Consider the following 23,686-nt stretch of genomic DNA (forward strand, 5'->3'; position numbering starts at 1 on the left):
AGCGGAGCCAGAGCACAGCTCCAAAGCTCTGCTTTTAAAGAACCATGAGCTTTCACTGGTAGGTAGATTTCCTTTGCAGCCACTGTGTATCTAAAAAATCCAAACCCAAACCCAAACCTACTATCTGTCTTTTCGCATTTTTTGTTCTCCCTTTTTCTATAGAAAGAACTCCACTTGTTACCATGTCAACCAACATGAATCAAAAGCTAGTTCATATTCTGAAACACTAAATATATTTGGTTTTGGCATGTAGATTTTGCTTAGCTATTAGGCTATCTCTCCAGCAAGACTGTTCTTTATTTATTGCCCCCCCCCCCAGCCCAGTAAGAGTGTGTTAGGAATGAGGGGGAAAGGGAGGACTTCTTCCTTCACAGATCTGGTTGACAGTGCGGGGGTTGTTGTTTTTTCTGTCTGATATGTTACTTTCATTGAAAGTCCCTCCATTTTCACTTTCATGTCAGTTGAATAGAAGCTTCTAGAAACCATAGCTGTTGGTACCTTGCTGTGGTGTTAAATGAAGCTCCTCTTACAAAATGTGCAGCCTATTGGTGTCTGTCTGCAGCATTCACACTGATACACAAAATCAATGGGTAGATAAGGGATTTTTTTTTTTTTTTTTTTTAATTTTGGTTGTGCTGCATTCACTCAGCATTTTCAAAGCATATGAACTTCTGGCAAATGGCAGTCGTTTGCATGTAAAGCATGGTGTCTTATATAGAATGATTTCTTCCACGCAAAGGGTACATCTATACTGCAGCTGGGAGCATGCTTTCCAGCTCAGGTACGCAGACACACACTAGCTCTGCTCAAGCTAGCACATGAAAAATAGCGTTGTAGCTGGGGGTAACATGGGTGGCAGCTCAGGCTAACTGCCTGAATACAAACCCTCCCAGACCTTTTGGGTATATACTTCGGTAGCTAGCCTAAACCGCGGCCCAAACTGCCCCTAGGTACCTTTTAGTACAGTAGCTCAAGCAGAATTAGCACGTCCGTCTACATACACGGGGATGAAGGTGCAGCTGGCGAAGGTGTGAGCAAGTCTGTGTAGAGATTTGTGAACTGCAGAATCAGATCCAATAAGGGGAACGACAGACATTCTGAACCTGAATGTTCTTGTTCCTTATGCACGAGCACTTGGGAAGAAGGGCATGATGGCATAAGGAGCCACCGCTCCAGCCCAACCTGTGTGCATTGTGCAAGGCCCAAGGGCAGTCTCAGTCCTGCATTCAGCGGAACACAGGGGCTGCTTCTTCTAGGAACCACCGTGGTGCACATTGCCCCAAAGGAGGCGTGGGAGAAGAGACAGGTTTCAAAACACACACCTCTGCCCTCCCTCCCCCAGCCCCCAGATCAGCAGAGAGGAGTAGGCTGTGCCATCCTCAAGGTGGGTGCAGCTGTGCACTTCCCTTGCACATCTTGAAGCTTAGGGTGGGATTGCATCTCCCTGAACTTTGCTTGGGGTGGGATGGCTCCGAAGTGCATCCTACCATGGACTAAATGCCACCGTTTAGCCCTGTGTGTGCACAGTGCAGCTCTAACAGAAGCCTTCTCTCCAAATTGCTTTTGCTAAGCACTGAGCTGTGGAGCATCAGATTGTTTTCTTTTGTTTGGTGTGAGGTAACTAAGTCAGGCAGGCAGCAGGATTAAAGTCTGTAGGAAAGTACTCAACACCCTAGGGAAAGAAAAATTAAATAAACTCTGTGGGTTAGTCAGGCAGCCTGGCTATTAGCATGGGAACCAAGCCAGGAGGTTATTTGCTTTTCAGTTAAGGAAACAGTAGTTCAAGGTAATCCACCCAGAACGTTACAACTAGCATAAAAATGAGATAATTTCAACCCTTGCTCACCGCAATGAACCCCTCTGTAAAGAACAAAGACGCCACTGATGCCCTGCTTGGGATGTGGCAACTTTTAAAAGCAGTTATATAAACTTTTGGGCCAATAACCACTTGGCCTGGATTTCCCCCTCCCCTGGAAACACCCATGCAAGAAGGTGGCATGGGGATGGAAGATGGTCAAAAACTACAGTGATGGGCACCAGGATAAGCATCTGCATAGATAGATCAATGATTTCCCCCTTGAAGCTTTCCTTGTATCAGTCCTTTGGGTTGAAGTAGCAGCTTCCCTGCCCCGCATGCTCCACAGATCTCCTGAGGTCTCCAGCAGGCCCAGGCTATCTGCATGGAGGTCCTGTGTCTACATGCTAGATTTGGGGACCTCTAATCTCAGCCCCATCATCTCCCTGGCAGTGTGGCTCCATTGGAGCCATGTAGTCAAGGACTTCCCCAGTTGCTGCTTCCTCCAGGATCCCACTCCTCCTGAAGTTGCCTTCCCTGGCACAGAAGAACTACACAGAAGTTAACACAGCCTCACGCTGTATTAATTGTCCACTGTTCTAATTCACTGGTTTGAGGGGAGTAAAAGGTGCATCCCGCTTGACTCTTCCCCCTTCTGTATGCAGCGCATCATTTCGCCATCTACAGATCCCAGACTTCACTGAGGTCTCTCCACAGGGTCCAGGCCGGCCAGGAAGGTTATTGTTGTAGAAGTCACTAGCACCACACATACCCCACCATACCTCTACCTTCCCTTGTGGGGGACAAGGGAGTAATTCTGAGGGAAAGATTCAGCCCCTGTGGTTAGAATCGCTAGAGTTTAGCAGGTGAAAGGAAGTAAATCAGGGATCGGTCCTCGGTACGGTTTTGTTCAGTATCTTCATAAATGATCTGGAGGATGGTGTGGATTGCACCCTCAGCAAGTTTGCAGATGACACTAAACTGGGAGGAGAGGTAGATACGGTGGCAGATAGGGATAGGATACAGAGGGCCCTAGACAAATTAGAGGATTGGGCCAAAAGAAATCTGATAAGGTTCAAGAAGGACAAGTGCAGAGTCCTGCACTTAGGACGGAAGAATCCCATTCACCACTACAGACTAGGGATCGAATGGCTAGGCAGCAGTTCTGCAGAAAAGGACCTGGGGGTTACAGTGGGCGAGAAGCTGGATATGAGTCAACAGTGTGCCCTTGTTGCCAAGAAGGCCAATGGCATTTTGGGCTGTATAAATAGGGGCATTGCCAGCAGATCGAGGGACGTGATCGTTCCACTCTATTTGAGATTGGTGAGGCCTCATCTGGAGTACTGTGTCCAGTTTTGGGCCCCAAACTACGAGAAGGATGTGGAAAAACTGGAAAGAGTCCAGCAGAGAGCAACAAAAATGATTAGGGGGCTGGAGCACCTGACTTATGAGGAGAGGCTGAGGGAACTGGGATTGTTTAGTCTGCAGAAGAGAAGAATGAGGGGGGATTTGATAGCTGCTTTCAACTACCTGAAAGGGGGTTCCAAAGAGAATGGATCTAGACTGTTCTCAGTGGTAGCAGGTGACAGAACAAGGAGTAATGGTCTCAAGTTGCAGTGGGGGAGGTTTAGGTTGGATATTAGGAAAAACTTTTTCACTAAGAGGGTGGTGAAGCACTGGAATGGGTTACCTAGGGAGGTGGTGGAATCTCCTTCCTTAGAAGTTTTTAAGGTCAGGCTTGACAAAGGCCTGGCTGGGATGATTTAGTTGGGGATTGGTCCTGCTTTGAGCAGGGGGTTGGACTAGATGACCTCCTGAGGTCCCTTCAACCCTCATATTTTATGATTCTATGAAATAAAGGGACCCCAGTGATCCTTTCTGCTACTTTCTTTAGAGAGCCAGTTTGTCACATCCAGGGTGGGGCATGAAAGGGCCTGGAAGCATTCCTTCTGTGCCAGAGCTCTGGCTAGGTGTTAGTTGTGCTGATGCAGCTGGTCCTCCCTGCTCAGGCTTTCAGTGCTGAAGGTCAGCAGAAGAAATTTAGTCTTCAGAGCCGCGGATCGAACACCTCATCCAAGGCCTAATTCTCAGTCCACCAATGTCAATAGAAATTTTGTCACTGACTTTTTAGGGCCCAGGATTTGGCCCTCCAAATACCATTAAAATTCCAGTCAGTTACTGAAAGCTGTTACGTACCAAGCCAGTGCTATTGCCTCAGTTTAGCAAAAGAAAATAAATAAAAGCACAATAATTTCAGTGTTTGGATTGTAAGCTCTTTTGTTCTGTGTTTATATAGTAACTAGCACAATGGGGTCCTGGTCTGAGACTGGGGCTCCTAGGCGCTATACTGCAATACCAATAATAGTAAATAATAAAAGAAGAAATGAGTGTCAGAAGTAATGCTAAATGTTTCTAAACTTGCTCCGAGTAGGCTTAGATTACATGGTGGTTAAAATATTGGCAGCCAGTCTGCACTAGCAGTGGAGCTGAACTGGGGCTAGTGCAGCAGTGGGAAATGTGCAGGAGAACACTAGTGTAGACGCAGCCAGTATGGCTAGAGAGCGTGCAGATTCTGTCTGTCACATTCGGAGTTCCAACTGCAGTAAATCAGAGAAGAGTTTTTGGAGTATCTGAGCATTTTGCTGCCTAAATCAGTTTAATCAATAGCTAACATTGGCAGAGCTGCTTTGGAAGAAGGCCTACAGAGTTACTGTCAGCTGTTATTATCTGGCTCTTGCTGTGGGCACTGATAAAGGAGTGCCTTGGTTTGAATAAGGGAGGGGAGGGATGGGAGGGATTTATTTTGAACCTACAGTCACAAAAGTGACTCTACCACTTTTTTAAAAAAAAATATACACTTTCTGGGATTGAGTAAAATAGGCTTAAAATGTGAGGTGGTGTGTGTTAGCTATTCCATTCCCAATGGAAGTTCAGTATCCCTATTGCCAGTTTGTGTGAAGAAGGGTCTTTATTACACAGTAAAAAGAAACTGAGCTTCTTTGAAAGAGAAAGTACCTCCTTGTATCCATCTTGGCTTTCTGTAGCTAAGAGTTGGGTGAGGCTTGTTCCATCTTCTATTCATGCAGGAGATAGAGATGTGGGAAGTTTTCATATTGTCATTCATTCTGAAGGGAGAGTTTATTTCTGCCCATTCCCTCAATGTCACCTGTGCATTGCAACACCTGGCTTTGTAGCCTCAGTAATAATTAATCTTTAAGGCAATGAGATGGTGAACTTAGACCTTGCCCTTTGCCTTTCAGTGGCATTCGCTTTGTTTTATGATGAGAGAGTGTGTGCTGATATTTCAGATGCATCTAGAGTCCTGATTAATAATAGTTAAGCTCCACAAATACAGAATATGATTTTTTTAAACAAAGCAGTAAGAAAGATTTTTAAAAACCAAATAATTTGCTCCTTCCTATAGCATTTATCCCTTATGAATAGTATCGGTTTACCAAGCTAGGACTTCTGCTGTACTAGCCAGTACATCATGATTCAGCATCCATCCAGTCGTATCTGCTCCACCCTACAGCACAGTTTGTTCTCTTCCAAATTCCACTTCAGAGCTGCTGCCCAAAGCGAAGGAGGAAGCAGTTTGTCTTGATCTGAATAACTACCTTGCAGCTGGTTCATGGGAGCGTTCGTTCTGTTCTAGTAGCAGCAAGTGCACGTACTGCAGCCACGTTGGAGGGATATGGAGAAGAGCTTATGGGCAGCAATTCCCACCCCACCCTCTCCTAAAAAAGATGGGGGAGAAACTGTGGCCCCGATGGTTGAGAGTGGCTACAAAAGAACTCTGAGCTAAACAAGTACCCAGTACCCAGAGGGAGTACCCTGTTTCAAGTGCTCAACATAATTTGAAAAAAAAAAAACAACCCGTAAGGACTTTGGGAGCCTAAGCAGCACTGAGAGTGGGAGGAGGTGACAGTGGCTCACGGCATTATACCTAGCTGGGCCACAAGCTGGCACTGTACCTCCTAGATCTGCTGTGAGAGCCCGTTCGCTACCAGCTCTTGCTACAGTTGGGACAAAGGTCTAGCCCACATTCCCCATCCCATCCCAGAGCAGCCCTTTGGCCTCAGGTCATTGTGTGGAGATAGAAGGATCATGGCTACATCTTGCTGAGGGATCAAATACTACTGGCTATGCCAGGTGACGCCACCTACCCTCCCGCTGCAGTACTATACCTGCCTCCTGTGTCCTCTCATCTCCGCACCTCTGCTCTAGAACATCCATAATTTGACCCTAAATCTTGAGGTTTGCCTTCTTTACTAGTCTCACCAACTCGGGTGGTGAAATGCCCTGGTGTAGGGTTTTGGTGTTAGGATCTCTGTAGAAAGCCAGTCAGAAGAGAATCAATAGGGCGCGCACGCGCACACACAGCACAAAGTCAATGGGAATTTTGACATTGATTTCAAGAGGAGCAGGTTCAGAATGATTTGGTGAGGAAAATATGGTGACTGTTGATCCAGCTCCTCCTTCAGATAAGAGCTGTCAAGAGAACCAGTTGCTCAAATGTGTGTCGTTGGATTGCTTTCCTTTTAATGATTTCCCAAGGTCATCGGAAGTAGCCTGTATAGCTGCAGCAGTTTCCTGGCAGATCCATTTTTGTATGTATTCATAACGAGAATTATTTTCTGAAGCCAAAAACATCTGGAGGGTTTTTTTAATTGGTTTGTTTTTAGTATAGAATTTTTTAGATGCTAGTGTTGTCTCAGGATGCGTCATATCACAAAGGAATGTGGCCAAATTTCTAAGCCTAGTGACTGATGATCAGTGACTGCAGTCAAAGATATTCAGGTCGTTTTGATGCTTATTGAGAGTTTATCCAAATTTTTCGTTGCTTATTCAGTGTGAGCCACCAAATTGTCTCAGTTTCAGCCATCAGTAACAGGCTTAGCAGCAAGGAATACTTAACATTTAGAACTTGTCTTCCTGAGGAGTTATTCCAGAATAGCTATTTCCTGTGTGTGAATATTTTGTGCATTAAGACATTCTTATTCTGGAATAAGAGCATCCGTACATGGAGTTAATCAGAAATCACTAATCTATTTTAAAGTCACACCCCACTTTATTCCAGATTATTTTTATGTGTATACAAGCCCTCAGACATGTCTGAAATCTATTATCTAAAACCAGATGCTACAAAAACTGAATTTTTGGATCCTATTAAGACAACTTGGTTTTCTTAACAGTTTGTCACCTGGCCTACTTGTTGATCAGCATTTCTCACAGCAGAAATTTACCCAGGGTTCATTTACAAAGACTTTTTGGATTGAAAGTTAATTATAATATTGCTTTGGTAACTGCAATTTCTGTTTAATTTGTGCTGCCGTGAAGCCTTGATCTGTTTTCTGTTGTATCTCAGTTGGTTACCTTTATTTGTGCATTTCAGGGGAAGTCCTACCCATTCCAGGGTGCATTCCCTCCCATATGGAATCCCATAATTTACCTGGATTATAACAATCTGTGGAGGACAATGAATGAAATGGGGAAAGAGGTATGATGTAAATGCGGACTGCATATAAATCTATCATGAGATTATACCATCAGTCTTGGTGTCACAGGGAATAGGCTTTTTTATATGAAGGTTCAGAAAAACCCTTTCAGAATTCCAATATGGAGTGTCAGACAACAACCACAAACACTGAACGATATCAGGGCACATGCACTGAAAGGGTAGAAGTGATTTTTATGGCTAAAGATTGGAGGCTAAAATGTGCTATTTTACTAAAGGACTTTTAAAAATGTCAAACCCTGGACCATGGAAGACTAGACTGTGTTTAGACAGTCTACCCTTTATAAAGGATATAGCTGCAGGGCCCCAGGAAAAGCACTGTACGTCACAGAGGTAAGATTCCTGCCTTGCTTGGGGAGAATAGCAATACGTTACTAATCCAGACCAGTAGGGGAGTATTACCTCCTGTGGTGGTGCAGCTGTGCTGCCCAGTGTATTGGGAAAGAGGCAAAGTCAAGATTCTGCCAACGTGCTCAAGGATGGGGCAAAGCAGCGGATGTGCTTAGCACTTGCTTACCCCTGCTGTAGGTCCAGAAAGGACAGCATAGGAGTTGCGGGGGTGCTTACTGTTATGATGATGATGATGATGATTGTGGGCAGCTCCGTAAGATGGACTAGAGGCTAGTTCAGAGTGCCATTATTTTTAAAACCAAAATTTGTAAATGCTTCAGAAATGGAACTTTTAACATTCTTGACCATCCACTGTGCAAAAAAATCCCTGCAGAGGATTCCAAACTTTCAGGTATCTGTCAACTGTTCCATAACCTTTCTACTGAACTGAAGGCCAATCTGGCAAAGACTCACACACCTCAATAACTTCACTCACACAAGGACAAGTCACTCATATGTGTAAGGTTTTGCATTATGATGTACCTACACTACATGCTTTCTCCCAGAAATCTCTGATAATACCTTTCTTTCGACAAGACTCAAACAGTAGTGCATTCCTGTGTTGAGACTTGTAGGCAGCAGATCAGCATTAAATGTGTAGTTCAGTTTTACAGTGTGAATAAAAGGCCAGATTCTGCCCTCAGTTTTACTCTGGGTTTGCATGAGTGTATCTATTGATGAAACAGAGAGAGTCCAGATTTACACCAGTGTACCAGTAGGTGGGAGCAAATTTGACCCACTATATTAGCAGGCCTGGGGCTGCCAACCAAATATGACTAGGTAGTAATATACTATGCACTAAGTTTAATATTTTGCCTTCATTTGTAGATCCCTGCTGATGCACCCTGGGCGGCCCCGCATGCTGCAGAATGGGACAAAATGACAATGAAAGAGCTCACCGACAAAATTTGCTGGACCAAGTAGATAACATTTTATTCACTTTAAAATCCTCTAGCTTCCTTGGCACGTTATATGATGGGGTGTAAAGTGCACTTACTGAGGTCTTCATCACACTCTTATTGACTTCAAGTGGGTCAGGTCAGACTTCAATTTTGCAGATGATGCAAAGGGAAAAGGGATTGTAATGACTTAGGAGGAGAGAGTTAAAAATATAGAATGAGCCTGACAAATTAGATGTTTCTGAAATCACTGAAATGAGATTCAATAAGGACAGAGGCAAGGTGGCTAATGTATGAAGAATAATTGAATGCTCCAGCAAAGAATAGAAGATAATTGGGTAGACAGTAGGAAGAGGGAAGGTTGTAAAGGTATAGTGGATGATAAATTGAATGCATTAACAGTACTGTGCTGTCACAAAGGCAGCAAATGTGATACTAGATTGTCTCAACAGAAGTACCCATGTAAAACGAGTTAAGTGATTGTTTCTTTTTGCTCAGCATTAGTGAGGCCACAACTAGAGTAGTTTTTGGTGGTGCAGTGTATAAAAAATTGACTAATTAGAGCAAGCCCAAACATCATAAATAAATAAAAATGATATATGGGTTTTACAGCAGTTGGTCTATGAGGGCAGGTAAAGAGAGTTGAACATGCAAGGAGCTGAGCGCCTCAACTCCCAGTGTTCGGCACCTGGCAGCACCAGGGTCTTAGATTGTAAGCTTTTGTGGGAATGGGCATTGTCTTTTCCTTGTCTGTAAAGTGCCATGCACTTCCAGGTGCTATCTGAATAAAACACCACTGCCTGGATGTGGAGTCAGCAGCTCCAGTTGTGGTCTGCTCTTCCTTCCTCATTTCATAGCATCCGCCCTATAAGGAGGCAAACAGAACCAGGTAGACTGTATTAAACCTATCCCACTTTGCTGTGCCATTCCCTTACACTGTACTAGAATAGCTTCCACCTCTATACTTAGTACAATACCTTTTATTTAGGCAGGTCAGCACTGTTTGCCTTTTCTTTCTTACTAGTTTTTAGCACTATATCAAAGATTTCAGACTACTTTCTCCCTCAAGGTATTGTGCTTCTCTGAATCCTTCTCCTGCTCTGAGGCTTACAGAATATGGCCACTAGGTTTCTGTCCTGATCGTTATTGCATGATATTTTCCATACAATTAATTTTATAAGCCACTTGTCTGCCCATGCCTGTAGTCCAGTGGTTATCAACCTGGAGCCCAGTCAGCACACAGCTGTGGCCCATGTAACATGCTCAGGGCCATACAGGTAGCATATATACAGGTGTGGATGCGGCCCACATAACACATAGAGAGCTGCTTATGTAGCCCACGATGGTAATAGGTTGAGAATCACTGTTGTAGTCTATAAAAGTAATTGTGAGCAGTCCTTTCTACACCCAATGGACTTTCTTCTAAGTCAGTAACTCACAGATGTATAAGCAGTACTAGATTTATAATAAGCTGTATGCTACAGTGCTTCTGTGCATTGTGAACAAAACTGATTCTATTGCTGATTCTTGTAATTTTAATGAGGATGTTGAGCTGAGATATGTTCAAAAACTCAAAACTCTCTCTGCTTTATTCCCTTCAAACCAATCAAAGTTTCTGAGCCACTGCTCAGAATGGTAGTATTATAAGTAGGAAACTCATCTTTCTGCATGCTGGGTACTTTCAGAGCCACACCAATAACTTGCAAAGGCAAGTAAAGCGCATGCCTAAGTAAATTAAATCTACCCTCAGAGCCAAAGTAAGAAAGGGCTGTAAAAGTTCACAAGTTACATATTCCATCAGAGATAGCCTGCTAAGTTGGTTACCTCAGCAGATGAATAGAGATTCTCTCTGTTAATGAAACTTTATCTGGAAGCACTTTGACTGTCTTTCATAAATGATCTAACTTAGTATGCTAATTAACAAATCACAAGTGAAATATAGGTGAATACTCTGGGCCTAATTCTCTGGTGGTGTAACACTGTTGTGTTGAGTGGAGTTACACCAGCAGGGAATTTGGCCCTCTGTATATATATTTACTATGATTGCTGTCATTGCTGTACATTGTAGTACTTAAATTTGATGAGGCAATAAAATTTATTGCAGTGACATGTGGGAGAGTAAGAAGTGGCCTTGGAAATGTACTCCTTAAGCTACCAGGGATGTATCAAACCGTGGGAGTGGTCTACTTGATGAGCTCCCCATGGAGGAGAAAGGCAGAAGACCTCCACTAACTGGCTATCAAATGCATCTCCTGTTGAGAAAATATTTGTTTTGTGGCAGTAGTGGCAACTGGGAAACTAGTTAAGAAGCAGGGTAAATAAGAATGGGTAAATGATAGGGAGCTTCTTATAAACATATTCAAATAGCCCTTTCTACAGGCCAAAAAAATTGAATTGAGCAAAAATGATCTGTGCGCTTTCGGGAAATAACCTTGTTCAAAGATAATAAAGAAAAACTAATAATAGCCAACAGCAAAGTAATATTTATTATTGCTTAGTGACTAATTGAATTTAAGTTCAATGGTTAACAACAACAAAAACCTGTTTTGAACCAAAACAGAATTGTTATGGTTTTTCTCACCAAAACAAACATTTTGTTCAGGTGCAGTGAAATATTTTAAATATTGTTTTGAAATCATATTTCATTTTGAAAGTGTAGTTTCAAAACAAAATGTCAAAACCAAAACATTTTGATATTGCCAAAAAAAAAAATAAAACTTCCCCAGTTTTTTTCAGCTGAAACTATTTAAGTTCAACCTGAATTTGTGATTTTGTTTCAGGGCCCTGAAAAATGCATTTTTGGTGAATGTACTAATTATCCAAAAACTTTTACCCAGCTCTAATATCTACTTCCTAACCCCGTTGTCTTTGCTTTTGTTTTGCATACAGAACTGCCAGAGAGTTTGCTACTCTCTTTGTGAATATCAATGTCACCTCTGAGCCACATGAGGTCTCTGCTCTCTGGTTCCTGTGGTACGTGAAGCTGTGTGGGGGGACAACCAGGATATTTTCCGTAACCAATGGGGGGCAGGTACAGAATGTCATAAATGTTTCCTTTCTTGAGATCATAATGAACAAGTGTGGTGGTCCTTTTCCATTGCACAAACTTAAGTTCTCTGCAGTTAATGAAAAGATGAATAATCAATCAATAATTTACACAGTGCAAGAGTTCAATATGTGTTTGAAAGTGTCAAATTATCATCTATGGGAGCTCTGTACAATGTGGCATCTAATCAATCTAGGCCTCAAGTTAAAGCAGGACAATTTATTTAACTTCCCTCCCCACATCCCTTCAACATAGGTTTTTTTGCTGCTGTTGTAATAGCTGCCATTTTGGTTTCCATGGCCACTTATTATTGAATGTATGAGTGTCCTTCAAGCATACAAAGCAAGTGTAGTTCAAACTAAATACAAGTGTAGTAAAAAGTGTACTTGGATAACTTGATTAGTTAACTCAAAACAACTCTTGAAAATCTGGCCTTGTTTGTGCGCTCTGTGTACTTGAAAATCTCACCCTGATCTTCTCATGTGTTAACAGAATTTATGATAGACTCTACTCTGAAGATGATTTCTTGGTGGGTTTTTTTTTTTCCAGGAGCGGAAGTTTGTTGGGGGTTCTGGTCAGATTACAGAAAAGATAATGGAACTCCTCAAAGGCAGAGTTAAACTGGAGAGGCCTGTAGTTTGCATTGATCAGTCAGGTGATAGTGTCATCGTGGAGACTCTAAACCATGAGATATATGAGGTAATTCAATAAAAATAATAGTAATTTGCATTTAGAGTGTGTGTGTGTGAGGGGAAATGTCCACTGCAGCTCTTAGCCAAATGTAATCAGCACCACACATTTGTGTGTCTCTGCTTCTCAGACTCCCCTGAAAGTCTTTGAAATCTGCTTTACTGATTTATTTATGACTGGGTCTCATATTAATGTATTGTTAGTTGGCTCCTGACATTAGTCTACCTTCTATCTGCTTTGTTGTATTGTGTCATTTTATATTATAGTGCCACAAAGGTCATCTTAAATAAAGGAAAATAATATTTAGGTTCATATCTAAGATTGAAGGTGTGTGTGTGATATATCAATTCCTTGTGTTTCAGGGCAGTTATGTGATTAGTGCCATCCCCCCAGGCCTGACTACAAAGATCCATTTCAACCCAGAACTACCGTCAGAGAGAAACCAGTTAATTCAGCGTCTTCCTATGGGTTCTGTCATTAAATGCATGGTGTACTATAAAGAGGCCTTCTGGAAGAAGATGGGTATGTGGGTATCAACTCCAGGGAAAAATGAAGAACTTGGGAGTTTAGTGTTACACTAATTTTAAAGCCACGGTTTTATCATCTTTAAGTGTTGGAGAATGGGCAAAAAAAAAAGTTTCCAGAACTGTGTGTGAGGATGCTTCATTTCCAATATCAGAACAGCCACCGTTGCATTAAACAGGTGGATTTTTTTTATGTTATGAGGATTTATATCTCTTCAACCAGCCACCAAGTCATTCCACTGTTGTCCACTACAGGGTTTCTTGCACCTGCCTCTGAAGCATCTGATTACTATCAGAGGCGAGATACTAGACTGGGAGGACCAGGGGTCCGATCCACTATGGCAATTCCTATGTTATGTCCTACCCCTGCTGTTTCTACCCTACTTCTGTGTAATCCCCTTTGAGAGTTCCACAAGGAGTACAAGATTGAGTTTCCACTGAGGAGGCTTGCCAAGAATAGGGTTCTGGTGTTGTTTTGGGCAAGCTACTTGAGGAACAAATAAAATATATTTCTACTAAGTCTGAATATTTTTTTTTTCAGTTTCTGTTATTTGATAAGAGTAAGTCTCCATAACTTTCTGTGAGTCACAAATAAATTCATGCAAAGCAACAAAATCCCCATTTAAAAACAAATTAGGATGTGTATGTACACGCAGTTTGGGAAACTGTACTGACAGGGAGAGAGAGAATGCTAGAAGGAGGTTCCAGATTTCTTGGTATTATCAGTGAATGAAGAACAGCTCTACATTTACTTTTTATGGAATTTTTTTCATTACTACCAGTGAATAACACCCAGCAGTTATTATATGTTTCCTTTCTCCTGTCAGATTACTGTGGCTGCATGCTTATTGAGGACGAAGAAGCTCCAATTTCAATAACCTTAGATGATTCCAAACCTGATGGATCTGTGCCTGCCATTATAGGGTAAGGAGCCCCTAGTCCATATTCCTAGATTTTTAGATGCTTTTTAAAGGACTTACGGAGGGGATTGGAAAGCATGCAAATCACTATAGGTGATATTCATACATTGTAAGGATGCATGGAAGGCACACTGGGCCAGCTGCAGTCTTTGGGCATCCTCTTGTGTGGGATAAAGTAGTTATGCAGCCCCTTCAAGCCTCTGGATTCCTTGGAGAGAGGCTTTTCACCAGCTGTGAGGAGGCTGGTGGGAAGGGAGGTACATTGTCCAATGTGCCTATTCCTATGGTTGAAGTTAAGCACACATTTAAGGGTTTTGCTGAATTGGGTCCATAGAAATTAAACCTCTCTTACTCAAATTTACCAAGCATCTTGCTCTGGCTATACTGGGCCTTCTCTTTTGGCCATGCTGAATACTGAAAATGCAGTTGACAGAAGCCATTGTTTGTCTTGAATCTGCAATGCATTGAAGAGAGATGAAGGACTGTTCCTCACAGCATCTTGTAATTCGGTTGAAGCACAGCTGCTCAGTGACAGATTTGGAATTCTGGAGAAACTGCCAAGTATTTAGCATTTTATTTTGGAAGGAGAGCTGGAAAATGTGTAACAGCACTTAGTGGCTTTTGAAAAGAGTGAATTAAGTGAATATAAATTAAAGAAAAGTTTACTAAATGTTTCCATTTTAAATCCAAGGCGAACCTTCCAAACAAACTGAAAAAACACTTGTGTATATATACCAAATAATTGCATGTACAGTACCATACAGAGAGAGCCTAACACTCCTATTGAATTGTGTAACGTTATGGACACACAGTTTTAAAATGTCCTTGTTCTGAACTCCATGAAACCCCCTAACATTCCTCTCAAGTTACTGTCAACAACAGGAATGTAAATATTTTTTCTTGCTACTAAAATCAATGTCGGAATCATCTCTTTGCTAATATGCACAACTTTATGAAGGATTCCAGGAGCCAAATTCATCTGAGGTCAATGGAATTATTCCAGGAATCAATTTGACTCTAGCTGAAAACATCTTAGAGCAATTACTGTTAGGAATGTGACTAGCCTTCTAAACTGCTTGTCATAAAATATATGTTGTGTATACTGTAGCCTCACTCTCCTGCAATTGCCCTGCAGCTGACCTAATCATGGATCTTTTAATAAAAGTGTTATTGGCCTTGTAGGAGGGGCAGCTACCTGGGAATTTAGAGGGACAAGAAAACTAGAGCCCAGTTCAAGGAAACTCAGGTCTTGATCTTAGCCAATTCGAATTTAGATCTCGATATGGAAAGAGAGGCTGCACGTCTTGTATTGGTTGATTATCTCCTCACACTGGAGGAAGATCAGGGTGTTGCCTAATTCCGTTCCCACTGAAGTCAATGGGCATTGCACCGCTCACTTCAGTGAGAGGAGAATTAGGCCAATGCTGAGCAATTTTGAACATTCCACCATAGGGGTGTCTATTGATTCTTCCAGAACTGTGAGCTCTCTTTGATACCAGTTACCACAGGGTACTATTGACCCCTGTGCAGATCCTAGCAGGAGTAGATGGAGTTGCTTTCAAAGGACTCGGCCCCTTTCTGAGATCTCCCCCAGACTCTCCCTTGTCAGTAGTCCATGCCTCCGTCACCTTCACCTTGAATTGCTGTACTATGCTGTACCTGGGGCTACACCTTCAACCCATTAGGAAGCTTCAGCTAGCACAGCACGTGGTAATCAGTTTTGTTAGCTTCCTGCAAGTAGCACTTTACTCCTGTGCTCTGTGATCTCTGTACAAGCTGATCATTTCTGGATATAATGCAAGAAGCTATTGAATATGGATAAATGTATTCTGTGATGATTAAGCTATTTATCTGGTAAAAGAATGAGACTTACCAGGAGTATGTTTGCCTCACTCATTGTAAAGTCTTTTAAACCAAAGACTTTATACGTGTGCTTTGTAAATCAGCCTGTGTATTGACACTGCACAATACTTATGTCCTCTTGTCTTTAGTTTTATCCTTACAAGAAAGGCCTATAGACTTGCACGGGTCAGCAAAGAAGAGAGGTAAGAACTTACAAATTTCAAAGAGTTGTTCTTTAGGATGCTTCACCAAGTAATTTTATATACCCATAGAGCAACTACAGATAATAGTATTTCCTAAACGCCAAGGGCCAAACTCAGCTTGCGTAAGCAGGCACAGCACCCAGGGAATCCATTTTAAGGATATTTTAAAGGGTCCACATGCTATCTGCTTTTTCATGTTATCACTAGCACATTGTCTTTCATAGATAGTCCTGGGGCACTCTTTTGGTCTGCGACAACTGCTGGTTATTGCAAAGATTCCAAAATGCTTGCTTCCTTCCTGACCATTTTCACATAGTTGGTCCATTAATGACATGAAGGGAGTGCTGAGGTACATAACCTTCGGTGTCCTTCCCCTAAGGGCCAGACAAAAATATTCTGACATTTATTATTATTTACATACATGTATAAACATCCGTGTCTACAACAGTACTATTTCCACAACCATGTATGAAAAAAGAGTCCAGTTTGAAGCTTATTTTGTTATTCATAATAAATAAAATACCATTGAGCATTTTACAGGTCGAAATTTGCTCTCAGCTACCCTGTTGTAAATCTGGAGTGATTCCATTGACTTCATTGGAGCTATTCCAGACTTATACCAGTGAATCTGAGTATAATTTGACCCTGCATCCTCAGATAACTGTACAAACATTCATTTATTGGCACTCAGTCCAACATGAGCCTCCCAAATGTGATATCAGGATTTAGCACTTAGGCATCAGCGTTTGAAAATTTGGCCTAAGAGTATGAACTTGGAATCTGTTGCACGTGCAAAAATAACTTTACCGTGTATTGAAACAGATTTTAATGTTAAGAACAGCAGCAAAGAATGAGGTTCTTTCACTTGTTTTCTGATCGCTGTTTATATTTGTGTTTAGGAAGAGAAAAATCTGTGAGCTGTATGCCAAAGTGATGGGCTCAGAAGAGGCTTTACATGTGAGAAACCATGGCCTGTTCTTTCATTTACATTGTAGTAGTGCTACTTGTTTCTTCTGAATGGTGAAGCAAGGACAACATTTACATTTTAGTTCTCAAAAGCAATGCAGGTTACGCCATATGATACCCGCTTCCCCAGCTGCTGGTGTACCCCAAACACTAGCAGGAGTCAAGAACTCTGACTCTATACCAGAAAAGAGGATAAGAATTGTCAAAGTCGTCTATATTATATGGGAGATTACTTCTCCATAGAAGTACAAACCTGCTCATTTTGTGCTGTTGGATAGTATTAACAGCATGCAGTGTGAGTCCTGCATCAGCATTGTAAAAAAAAAATTCTAGTTTTGTTTCCTAAAAGCCGAACATTTACTTATTTTATTTCCAATATCCTAGCCAAGGGCTTGTTCTTTCTTTCACATCTTGTTAACTGTTACAGCCAGTGCATTATGAAGAAAAGAACTGGAGTGAAGAACAGTATTCAGGGGGATGTTATACAGCCTACTTCCCACCAGGCATCATGTCTCAATATGGAAGGTAAACAAGATAACATTGTGCTTTTTTTTTTAAGTAACTTCTTTGTAATTGTTACAATATTCTTTCTATACAAAACACATTGAACATACAGCATAGGGTGAAATCCTGGCCCCACTGAAGTCAACGTGAGTTTTGCTGTTGACTACAGTGGAACCAGGATTTCACCCATAATCTTCAGTGAAACAGAACACACTGGCTAATGGACCTATGTCAGCAATACAAGACCTCTTCCCACTAGGTCACTGACCATTTTTGCTGCTTAAAATGTTTAATATGTTCCTTCAGTGCTTTCTAGAAGAGTGATGTTGTGACCACTGAAGTCAATGGGAGAGTTGTCATTAACTCAATACCGGCAAGGTCAGGCTCAGGCAGAGCTAATTCATTTAGTCACAGGGAAGGAACAAATAAGTAAAATTCTTATAACATAAACCCAAACCCACAAACAATGACATACAGTTCTTACATCTAACTAGGAGCATAGGAAAATTGCTTTGTTCATATGGCCCACTTCAGCTACTAGTGATCAGAAGTCTAGTTCTAGTACTGAAGTACTTGCGGTGAACATGATACTCCTTCCTGCACACAATGGGAACAACTCAACCCATACGTCCTTGGCAGGGGCACACTATGGCCCTTTTAAGATTTTTCTCAAGCTGGCTGCCAGTCAGCTGGGGAATATCCTGTCCATGTTTCAGGATGCTGGGGATTCCCTGAACATGTGGGTGCTATATTTTATTAGCCTGAGTGCCATGGATTGATGGGTGAGGTTTATGGCTTTGCCCAGAGGCCGAGCTAGTTTCTGGCAGCTGTTTAAAGTCTAACCCAGTGTTTTCTCTGTGACCAGTAGAGACTCTCCCTCTATGAAAAGGAAGTGAAATTCCTGTGGCTGTGTGGACCAGGAAGCTTATGGAGTTTGTGCAGCTAGCATCTGAACTAGAGCAGCGCAGGGTCCTAAAGGGGGAGATGCAGCTTTCTCTTCTGCACACAGAAGCATCTCTCTCTCTTCCCCTTTAGCATGCAGCCATACAAATGGGCAAGTTCTGCTGAATCTCAAAATATAAGAGCAACCCATCCCTGCAAAGGCATCCTTCGTATCCAGTTGTAATGGAAGAATAAAAGCAAAGCGGCCATACAGGGGAAATAAATCCATTTAACCACAGTGCATTTCTGGTGCCTCTTAGGATTGTTCCCTATCCAAGCACTAAAATGAGACATCTTCTGAGAGATCAGTTTGTGTCTTGGATTTTCTCTGATTTTCTGTGTCTTGACTAAAGTTAACATGTTGTAAATAGGAGCAGGTAAGATGCTAACCGAAGGGAAAACCTAATGTATTTCTTTCCCTTTCCATACCAGCTCTTTAGGAATTCTTGAGAAACTTAACAGGCTCTAGTGTCAAGGGCAATAATTGCTTTTAAAATGATCGTCAGCCTTCTGTTAGTGGTCTTTGACATTTTACATTTGTTTTAAAGGATCATTCGCCAGCCCGTTGGCAAGATCTACTTTGCGGGCACAGAGACTGCTACCCAATGGAGTGGGTACATGGAGGGGGCTGTGCAGGCAGGAGAGAGAGCAGCAAGAGAGGTACGGATAGCCACTTTTCCTTGATCATGGCTATTGAAGACCAAAAGAGGCCAGATGTTTCATGGAGATTTTGATCTTTGTTTCTGACATGGAGTATGTCTGCATTTGGAGCTGGGGCTGTGATTCCCAGCCAGAGGAGACATATCCATACTAGCCGTCATGGGGCTAATCACTAAAACTAGAATGTAGCTGTCCTCGCATGAGTGACGGGGCCACCCCAAGTAGGTGCCGGTCAGAGACTCTAGGTACGTACTCAGGGCTAGCAGCCCCTCCCACCACTCCCATTGTTGCAGCTACATTTGATTTTTAGCCTACTCCCTCACTGAGAGCTACCACAAGTGGGTCTCCTTGAGTTGGGAATCATATGCCCCGCTCAAAGTGTAGACATACTCTGGGTTCATTAGCTACTGTAACTGTACTAATGAAAGAGGGCTCCTAGAATGAACAGTGGCAAGATTCCAAAACACCACGAGCCAAAGTTTAACTATATTCTGTATATTATTAAACCCTTTGAGGCATTACAAGTTAAAGTCTCAGACAAATCTGAATGTTATCAAATTCATCACTGAAATATTAAATCCAAGCCAGTGCAATGTATCCTGTGCCTAAAAATAAACACCTCAAATCCAGTTCTGCCCTCAGATCTACCCATGCAACTTCCCTCAGAGTCCATTATTTGTTTTAGCTCATTATGTATTTCTTGCACTAGCTTTTATTTCCAGTTAGACCCTTAAAATCTGACCTTTCTACGACAAGTGGTCACTCCCTTCTGCTTCTCTCTGACAGAGAGCATGTAGCTGAGGTCTGTCGATCCATCATAGGCAACGAAGAGTCTGTTTCAAAAAAAAAGAGCAAACAAATAGCACATACAGGGCTTGCTTCTCAGTCAGACTGGGGATGTCTGCACAGCAGCTGGGAGGCTTGCTCCAAGCCCAGACAGACGGACTCGTGCTCACGCCGCTTGAGCTGGCATGCTAACAGTAGCAGTGTGGACACTGCAGCATGGGTGGCAGCACAAACTAGCCATTCGAGTCCCCAGTCCGCCTGACCTCCTGGGTCTGGGCTCAGCTAGAGAGCCCAGGCCACCATCCCTGTCGCACTGTCCTCACTGCTTTTTTAGTGTGATAGCTAGAGCAGAGCTAGCATGAGTCTGTCTCCCCAGACTGGAAGGCTGGCTTTCAGCAGCAGTGTGGATGTACCCAGGATAAAAGGACCTGCAAGTGGGCACAGACTATATTTTACCCCCGCCACTGTTCCTTTACTCTGGCAGAGCAGTGTAAAGGAGGCTTAGTGGGACTGAGAATCGGGTCCAGGGCTTCCATTTGATACGATAGTATATTATTTTAATAATCATAAGTGTTTCAGATCACCCCTCCTTCTCTTTCCCTCTACACACCACAACAGTGGTAGCTACAGAGACATTTACCTATTTGTGCTGAAGACATTTTATGCCCTTGCAAACCTCTGCCCTTGTTACAGCACTATGGTTTTTTGTTGTTTTAGAAACACTGATTTTTATACTCCCCAAAAAGCCAAGGGATAACTCCACAATTGAACCTTCAGAGGCACAAATTTACACCCCTGTCCCTGTGATTGGCAATCCAACCAGCATCACTGCCAGTAGATGTTCAATCTCATGAGTGACACAAGGTTAAACTTACTTTAATATTTCTCAGGTTGGGTAATAGACTGTCAGGTAACCTTTTCGCCTGTGCCTGGTGGGATGAAACCTATGACAACGGTCTCAAGTGGGAAAGCTGCACAAGTTGCTCTGACTTTTAGCTTATGAAAAAAGTTTTTCATTTTCTTCATTACTTAATATATTACCAGCCTATGATTATTAAATAAAACATGAATGTTCATGTGGTGTCATTATTTTTCTTCCAGATATTGTTCAATATGGGAAAGATCTCAAAGGGTGAAATCTGGATGCCTGAACCAGAGTCAGAGGCAAGCTTTATATCCTATGCATTGATAGAGCAATAGCTAAACCCAGTGTTCTGGTTGCTAGCCCTAGCTAAGTTCTTATAGCGATGGGGCCAATTGAGTGCTTCTGATCACCTAACATTATGAATGAATTCATCTTCCCAGCACCCCTGTGAGGGAGGGAAATATTGTTTGTTATTTTGCAGATGGGGAACTAAGGCCCAGAGAGAATGATTTCATTGCTCAGGGTACTCCTGGGAGTCTTGGAATAGCCAGGAAATGAACCTGATTCTGCTGACTCCCAGTCTAGGTCCTTAACCACAAGGCCACCCTTCTTGCCTAACCTGTTGTCTGATTTATATCCGTGGTTCTCGGCCTTTTCCATATTGTGACCAAGTTACAACAGGAGGTGTTTTGGGACCCCTTCCTGCCCCCCATTTAGTTAAAAAGAAAGAGAAGCCTATGATTTATATAATACATTCGTGAGCTCTGTACTCTCCCTCTCATGGCAGAGGTGACCCTGCACTAATACTGAATGTTTCCTCCTCCAGGATGTCCCAGCCCGGCCAATCACTACTACCTTTTGGGAGAGAAACTTGCCATCTGTACCAGGACTGCTGAAGCTCGTTGGATTTTCCACTTTCTTCACTTCAGTGGCTGCCATTGGGCTGTTTGCCTACAAAAAGGGGCTGCAAGCTCAAAACTAAAGAGTGTCCATGGGAAATTGCACACTTGCTGTTTTCCCCTTCCCAATCCAAGGGTTATCTTTGGAGAGGAGTCACACGGAAGGCTGGAAAGGGCAAGAGACCTTTTTTAGGTGTTCAAAAGAACGTCTACATTAACACACCAAAACCATTCAGATCAGTGTCAGTTCAACAACAAAAAGATCTATTGTGGTGAAAGAAGTGGCATTTCTAGTTTCCTTCTACATTAATTTGGCTTGATTGACAGCATAAAATCAATTGCATATATTTCCTAATATCTGGAGGGGACAATCCAGAGCAGAAACTTTGCAAAGGGCAAGATGCCCTTGGATGATATATTTTCTTCCATTTGCTGTTGTGTTTGTTTTTTTTAAAGTAAAATTAATATATATCTTTTTGTTTCTAAATCCATCTCTGTGCAGAGGTTGAGTAGGTTAGAGGGCTCTTCTGTAAAATCCCTGCTGCACATAAGACTGACAAGCCAATTGACTTACAATAGCAACAATTAATTAAAAACATATTTGAGTAATTATTACATAGAGATATAGAACTTAGCCATGAGCTGAATGAAGATAATTAGCATTCTACTCCCACCCCCCAGTTCAATACAGCCAGAAAAAGAATACAGATGAACTTTTTGACTGTATGTTATTGAACAAATGGCCACACTTGTCTAACAGTGGAGATCTGTATCTCAGTTGTCCATTTGCTATGGATTATGTGGACACATTATGGATCTGTTACCTTCTGTCCTATACACCTGTAATGCTGCTTGGCCTACTATTAAAATTGACAGAAGTGAATTAGCGAAGTTATAGACCAACTGACCTAGGATACTAAAGACATTATTTTCACAGTGTCAGCAGTTTCCTGGCTCCCTATTAATTTGCTGTTTCCCTTCACATATAATCTGTACTGCCTTCTTACTTTCAGGGGAAATATATGTGGGGCTGGAATTACTGCCTTGTAAATGCCAGTAATTGGATGCTTCTGGCCATCCCACTGTTGTACAGGAGACATTTATTGCTACATTCCAACAATGCTTCATGCACTTGGAACTTTAGAGTGTTTTGTTTTCCAAATAAACACTTTTCAGCGTGTTAATTTAGAGTACAAACAGAATGATTTAATAGTGCTTAAGGCCTGATCCTGACATCACGGAAGCCACTTATATCCAGGGGAGCAGATGCAGGCCCTGAATGAACATTAATCTGCACCTCTTGGAAAAACTGAATCAAGGCTGTCGTCTTCTACACTAGGATGCCTAAAACCACTCTACTGCTTTCTGCAGTTCTCTTATGCTAAACGATGAGCTCAGAGAAGCCAGAGTGTGTCTACCGATTAAATTAATGTGGTGTTTACAACTTGTTTTCTGCAGGTGCTGGGCTATAGTTGGTGTGGTATGTTCTCCAAAAGTATTAACCAAATAATCACTGTTATTAACTGAAATGGAATATATACATTTCAAAATGTGCCATTGTTATGAACTGCTTTTAAGAATGTGGATATTGTATGTAAGTCCAGGAATTCCATTGTAATTCAACAGTTGTGAAATGTGCCTTTCAATAGTCCTCAAATCTTGATAAAAGGATCCATTTTGTAAAGCTTTCTTCAGATTCTTTCACTTGCATCTTTTTTGTGAGTTTGCCCAGTGTTCTACTTATTTTAGACTTTGCCATCTGCACCTGTGTTAAAGCTCGTGATACATCACATACAATAAAACCGAAACACATCCAATGGATCTTAATCACCAGACACAGAAAGAGAAGTCTTCTCAACCCATGTGACCTCTCTCCTAACCCCTCCCTTTACTCACCCTCTGTGCCTTAGAGAACACATGAATGCAGGTCCTTCTGGAGTAAACTCTGTAGGCTCTGGTGAACCAAGACAGGATGCTACTTCCAAAGCAAAGGACTTTTCACTGAGACAGCTTGTCACCAGTCCGCTTCCAATAAAAACTGGGCACAGTTAGTGCCAGCACTCAGATGATCACAACTACCACAGGCAGAAAGGTACAGTAACTGCTCACTTAAAGTCATCCCAGTTAATATTGTTTCATTGTTATGCTGCTGATCAATTAGGGAACATGCTCGTTTAAAGTTGTGCAATGCTCCCTTATAATGTCGTTTGGCAGCCACCTGCTTTGTCCACGGCTTG

General features: G+C 42.1%; 1 protein-coding gene across 1 annotated transcript in view; it reads left to right on the plus strand.

The window, feature by feature from the left end:
* LOC311522839 (amine oxidase [flavin-containing] A-like) overlaps positions 1 to 23,138 on the plus strand; it is a 38,384-nt gene extending 15,246 nt beyond the window's left edge. Inside the window, exons 4-15 of the mRNA XM_084632368.1 lie at positions 7,191 to 7,295; positions 8,532 to 8,623; positions 11,492 to 11,633; positions 12,198 to 12,347; positions 12,701 to 12,860; positions 13,690 to 13,786; positions 15,774 to 15,827; positions 16,727 to 16,784; positions 17,221 to 17,318; positions 18,788 to 18,899; positions 20,787 to 20,849; positions 21,377 to 23,138. Of these exons, the coding sequence (XP_084488494.1) occupies positions 7,191 to 7,295; positions 8,532 to 8,623; positions 11,492 to 11,633; positions 12,198 to 12,347; positions 12,701 to 12,860; positions 13,690 to 13,786; positions 15,774 to 15,827; positions 16,727 to 16,784; positions 17,221 to 17,318; positions 18,788 to 18,899; positions 20,787 to 20,849; positions 21,377 to 21,532 (1,287 nt within the window). The 3' untranslated portion in view covers positions 21,533 to 23,138. The remainder of the gene's footprint in view (positions 1 to 7,190; positions 7,296 to 8,531; positions 8,624 to 11,491; positions 11,634 to 12,197; positions 12,348 to 12,700; positions 12,861 to 13,689; positions 13,787 to 15,773; positions 15,828 to 16,726; positions 16,785 to 17,220; positions 17,319 to 18,787; positions 18,900 to 20,786; positions 20,850 to 21,376) is intronic.
* The last annotated feature ends 548 nt before the right edge of the window (positions 23,139 to 23,686 follow it).

The sequence above is a fragment of the Lepidochelys olivacea genome, assembly GCF_965140295.1.
Source record: "Lepidochelys olivacea isolate rLepOli2 genome assembly, chromosome: 1".
NCBI classification, from domain to species: domain Eukaryota; kingdom Metazoa; phylum Chordata; order Testudines; family Cheloniidae; genus Lepidochelys; species Lepidochelys olivacea.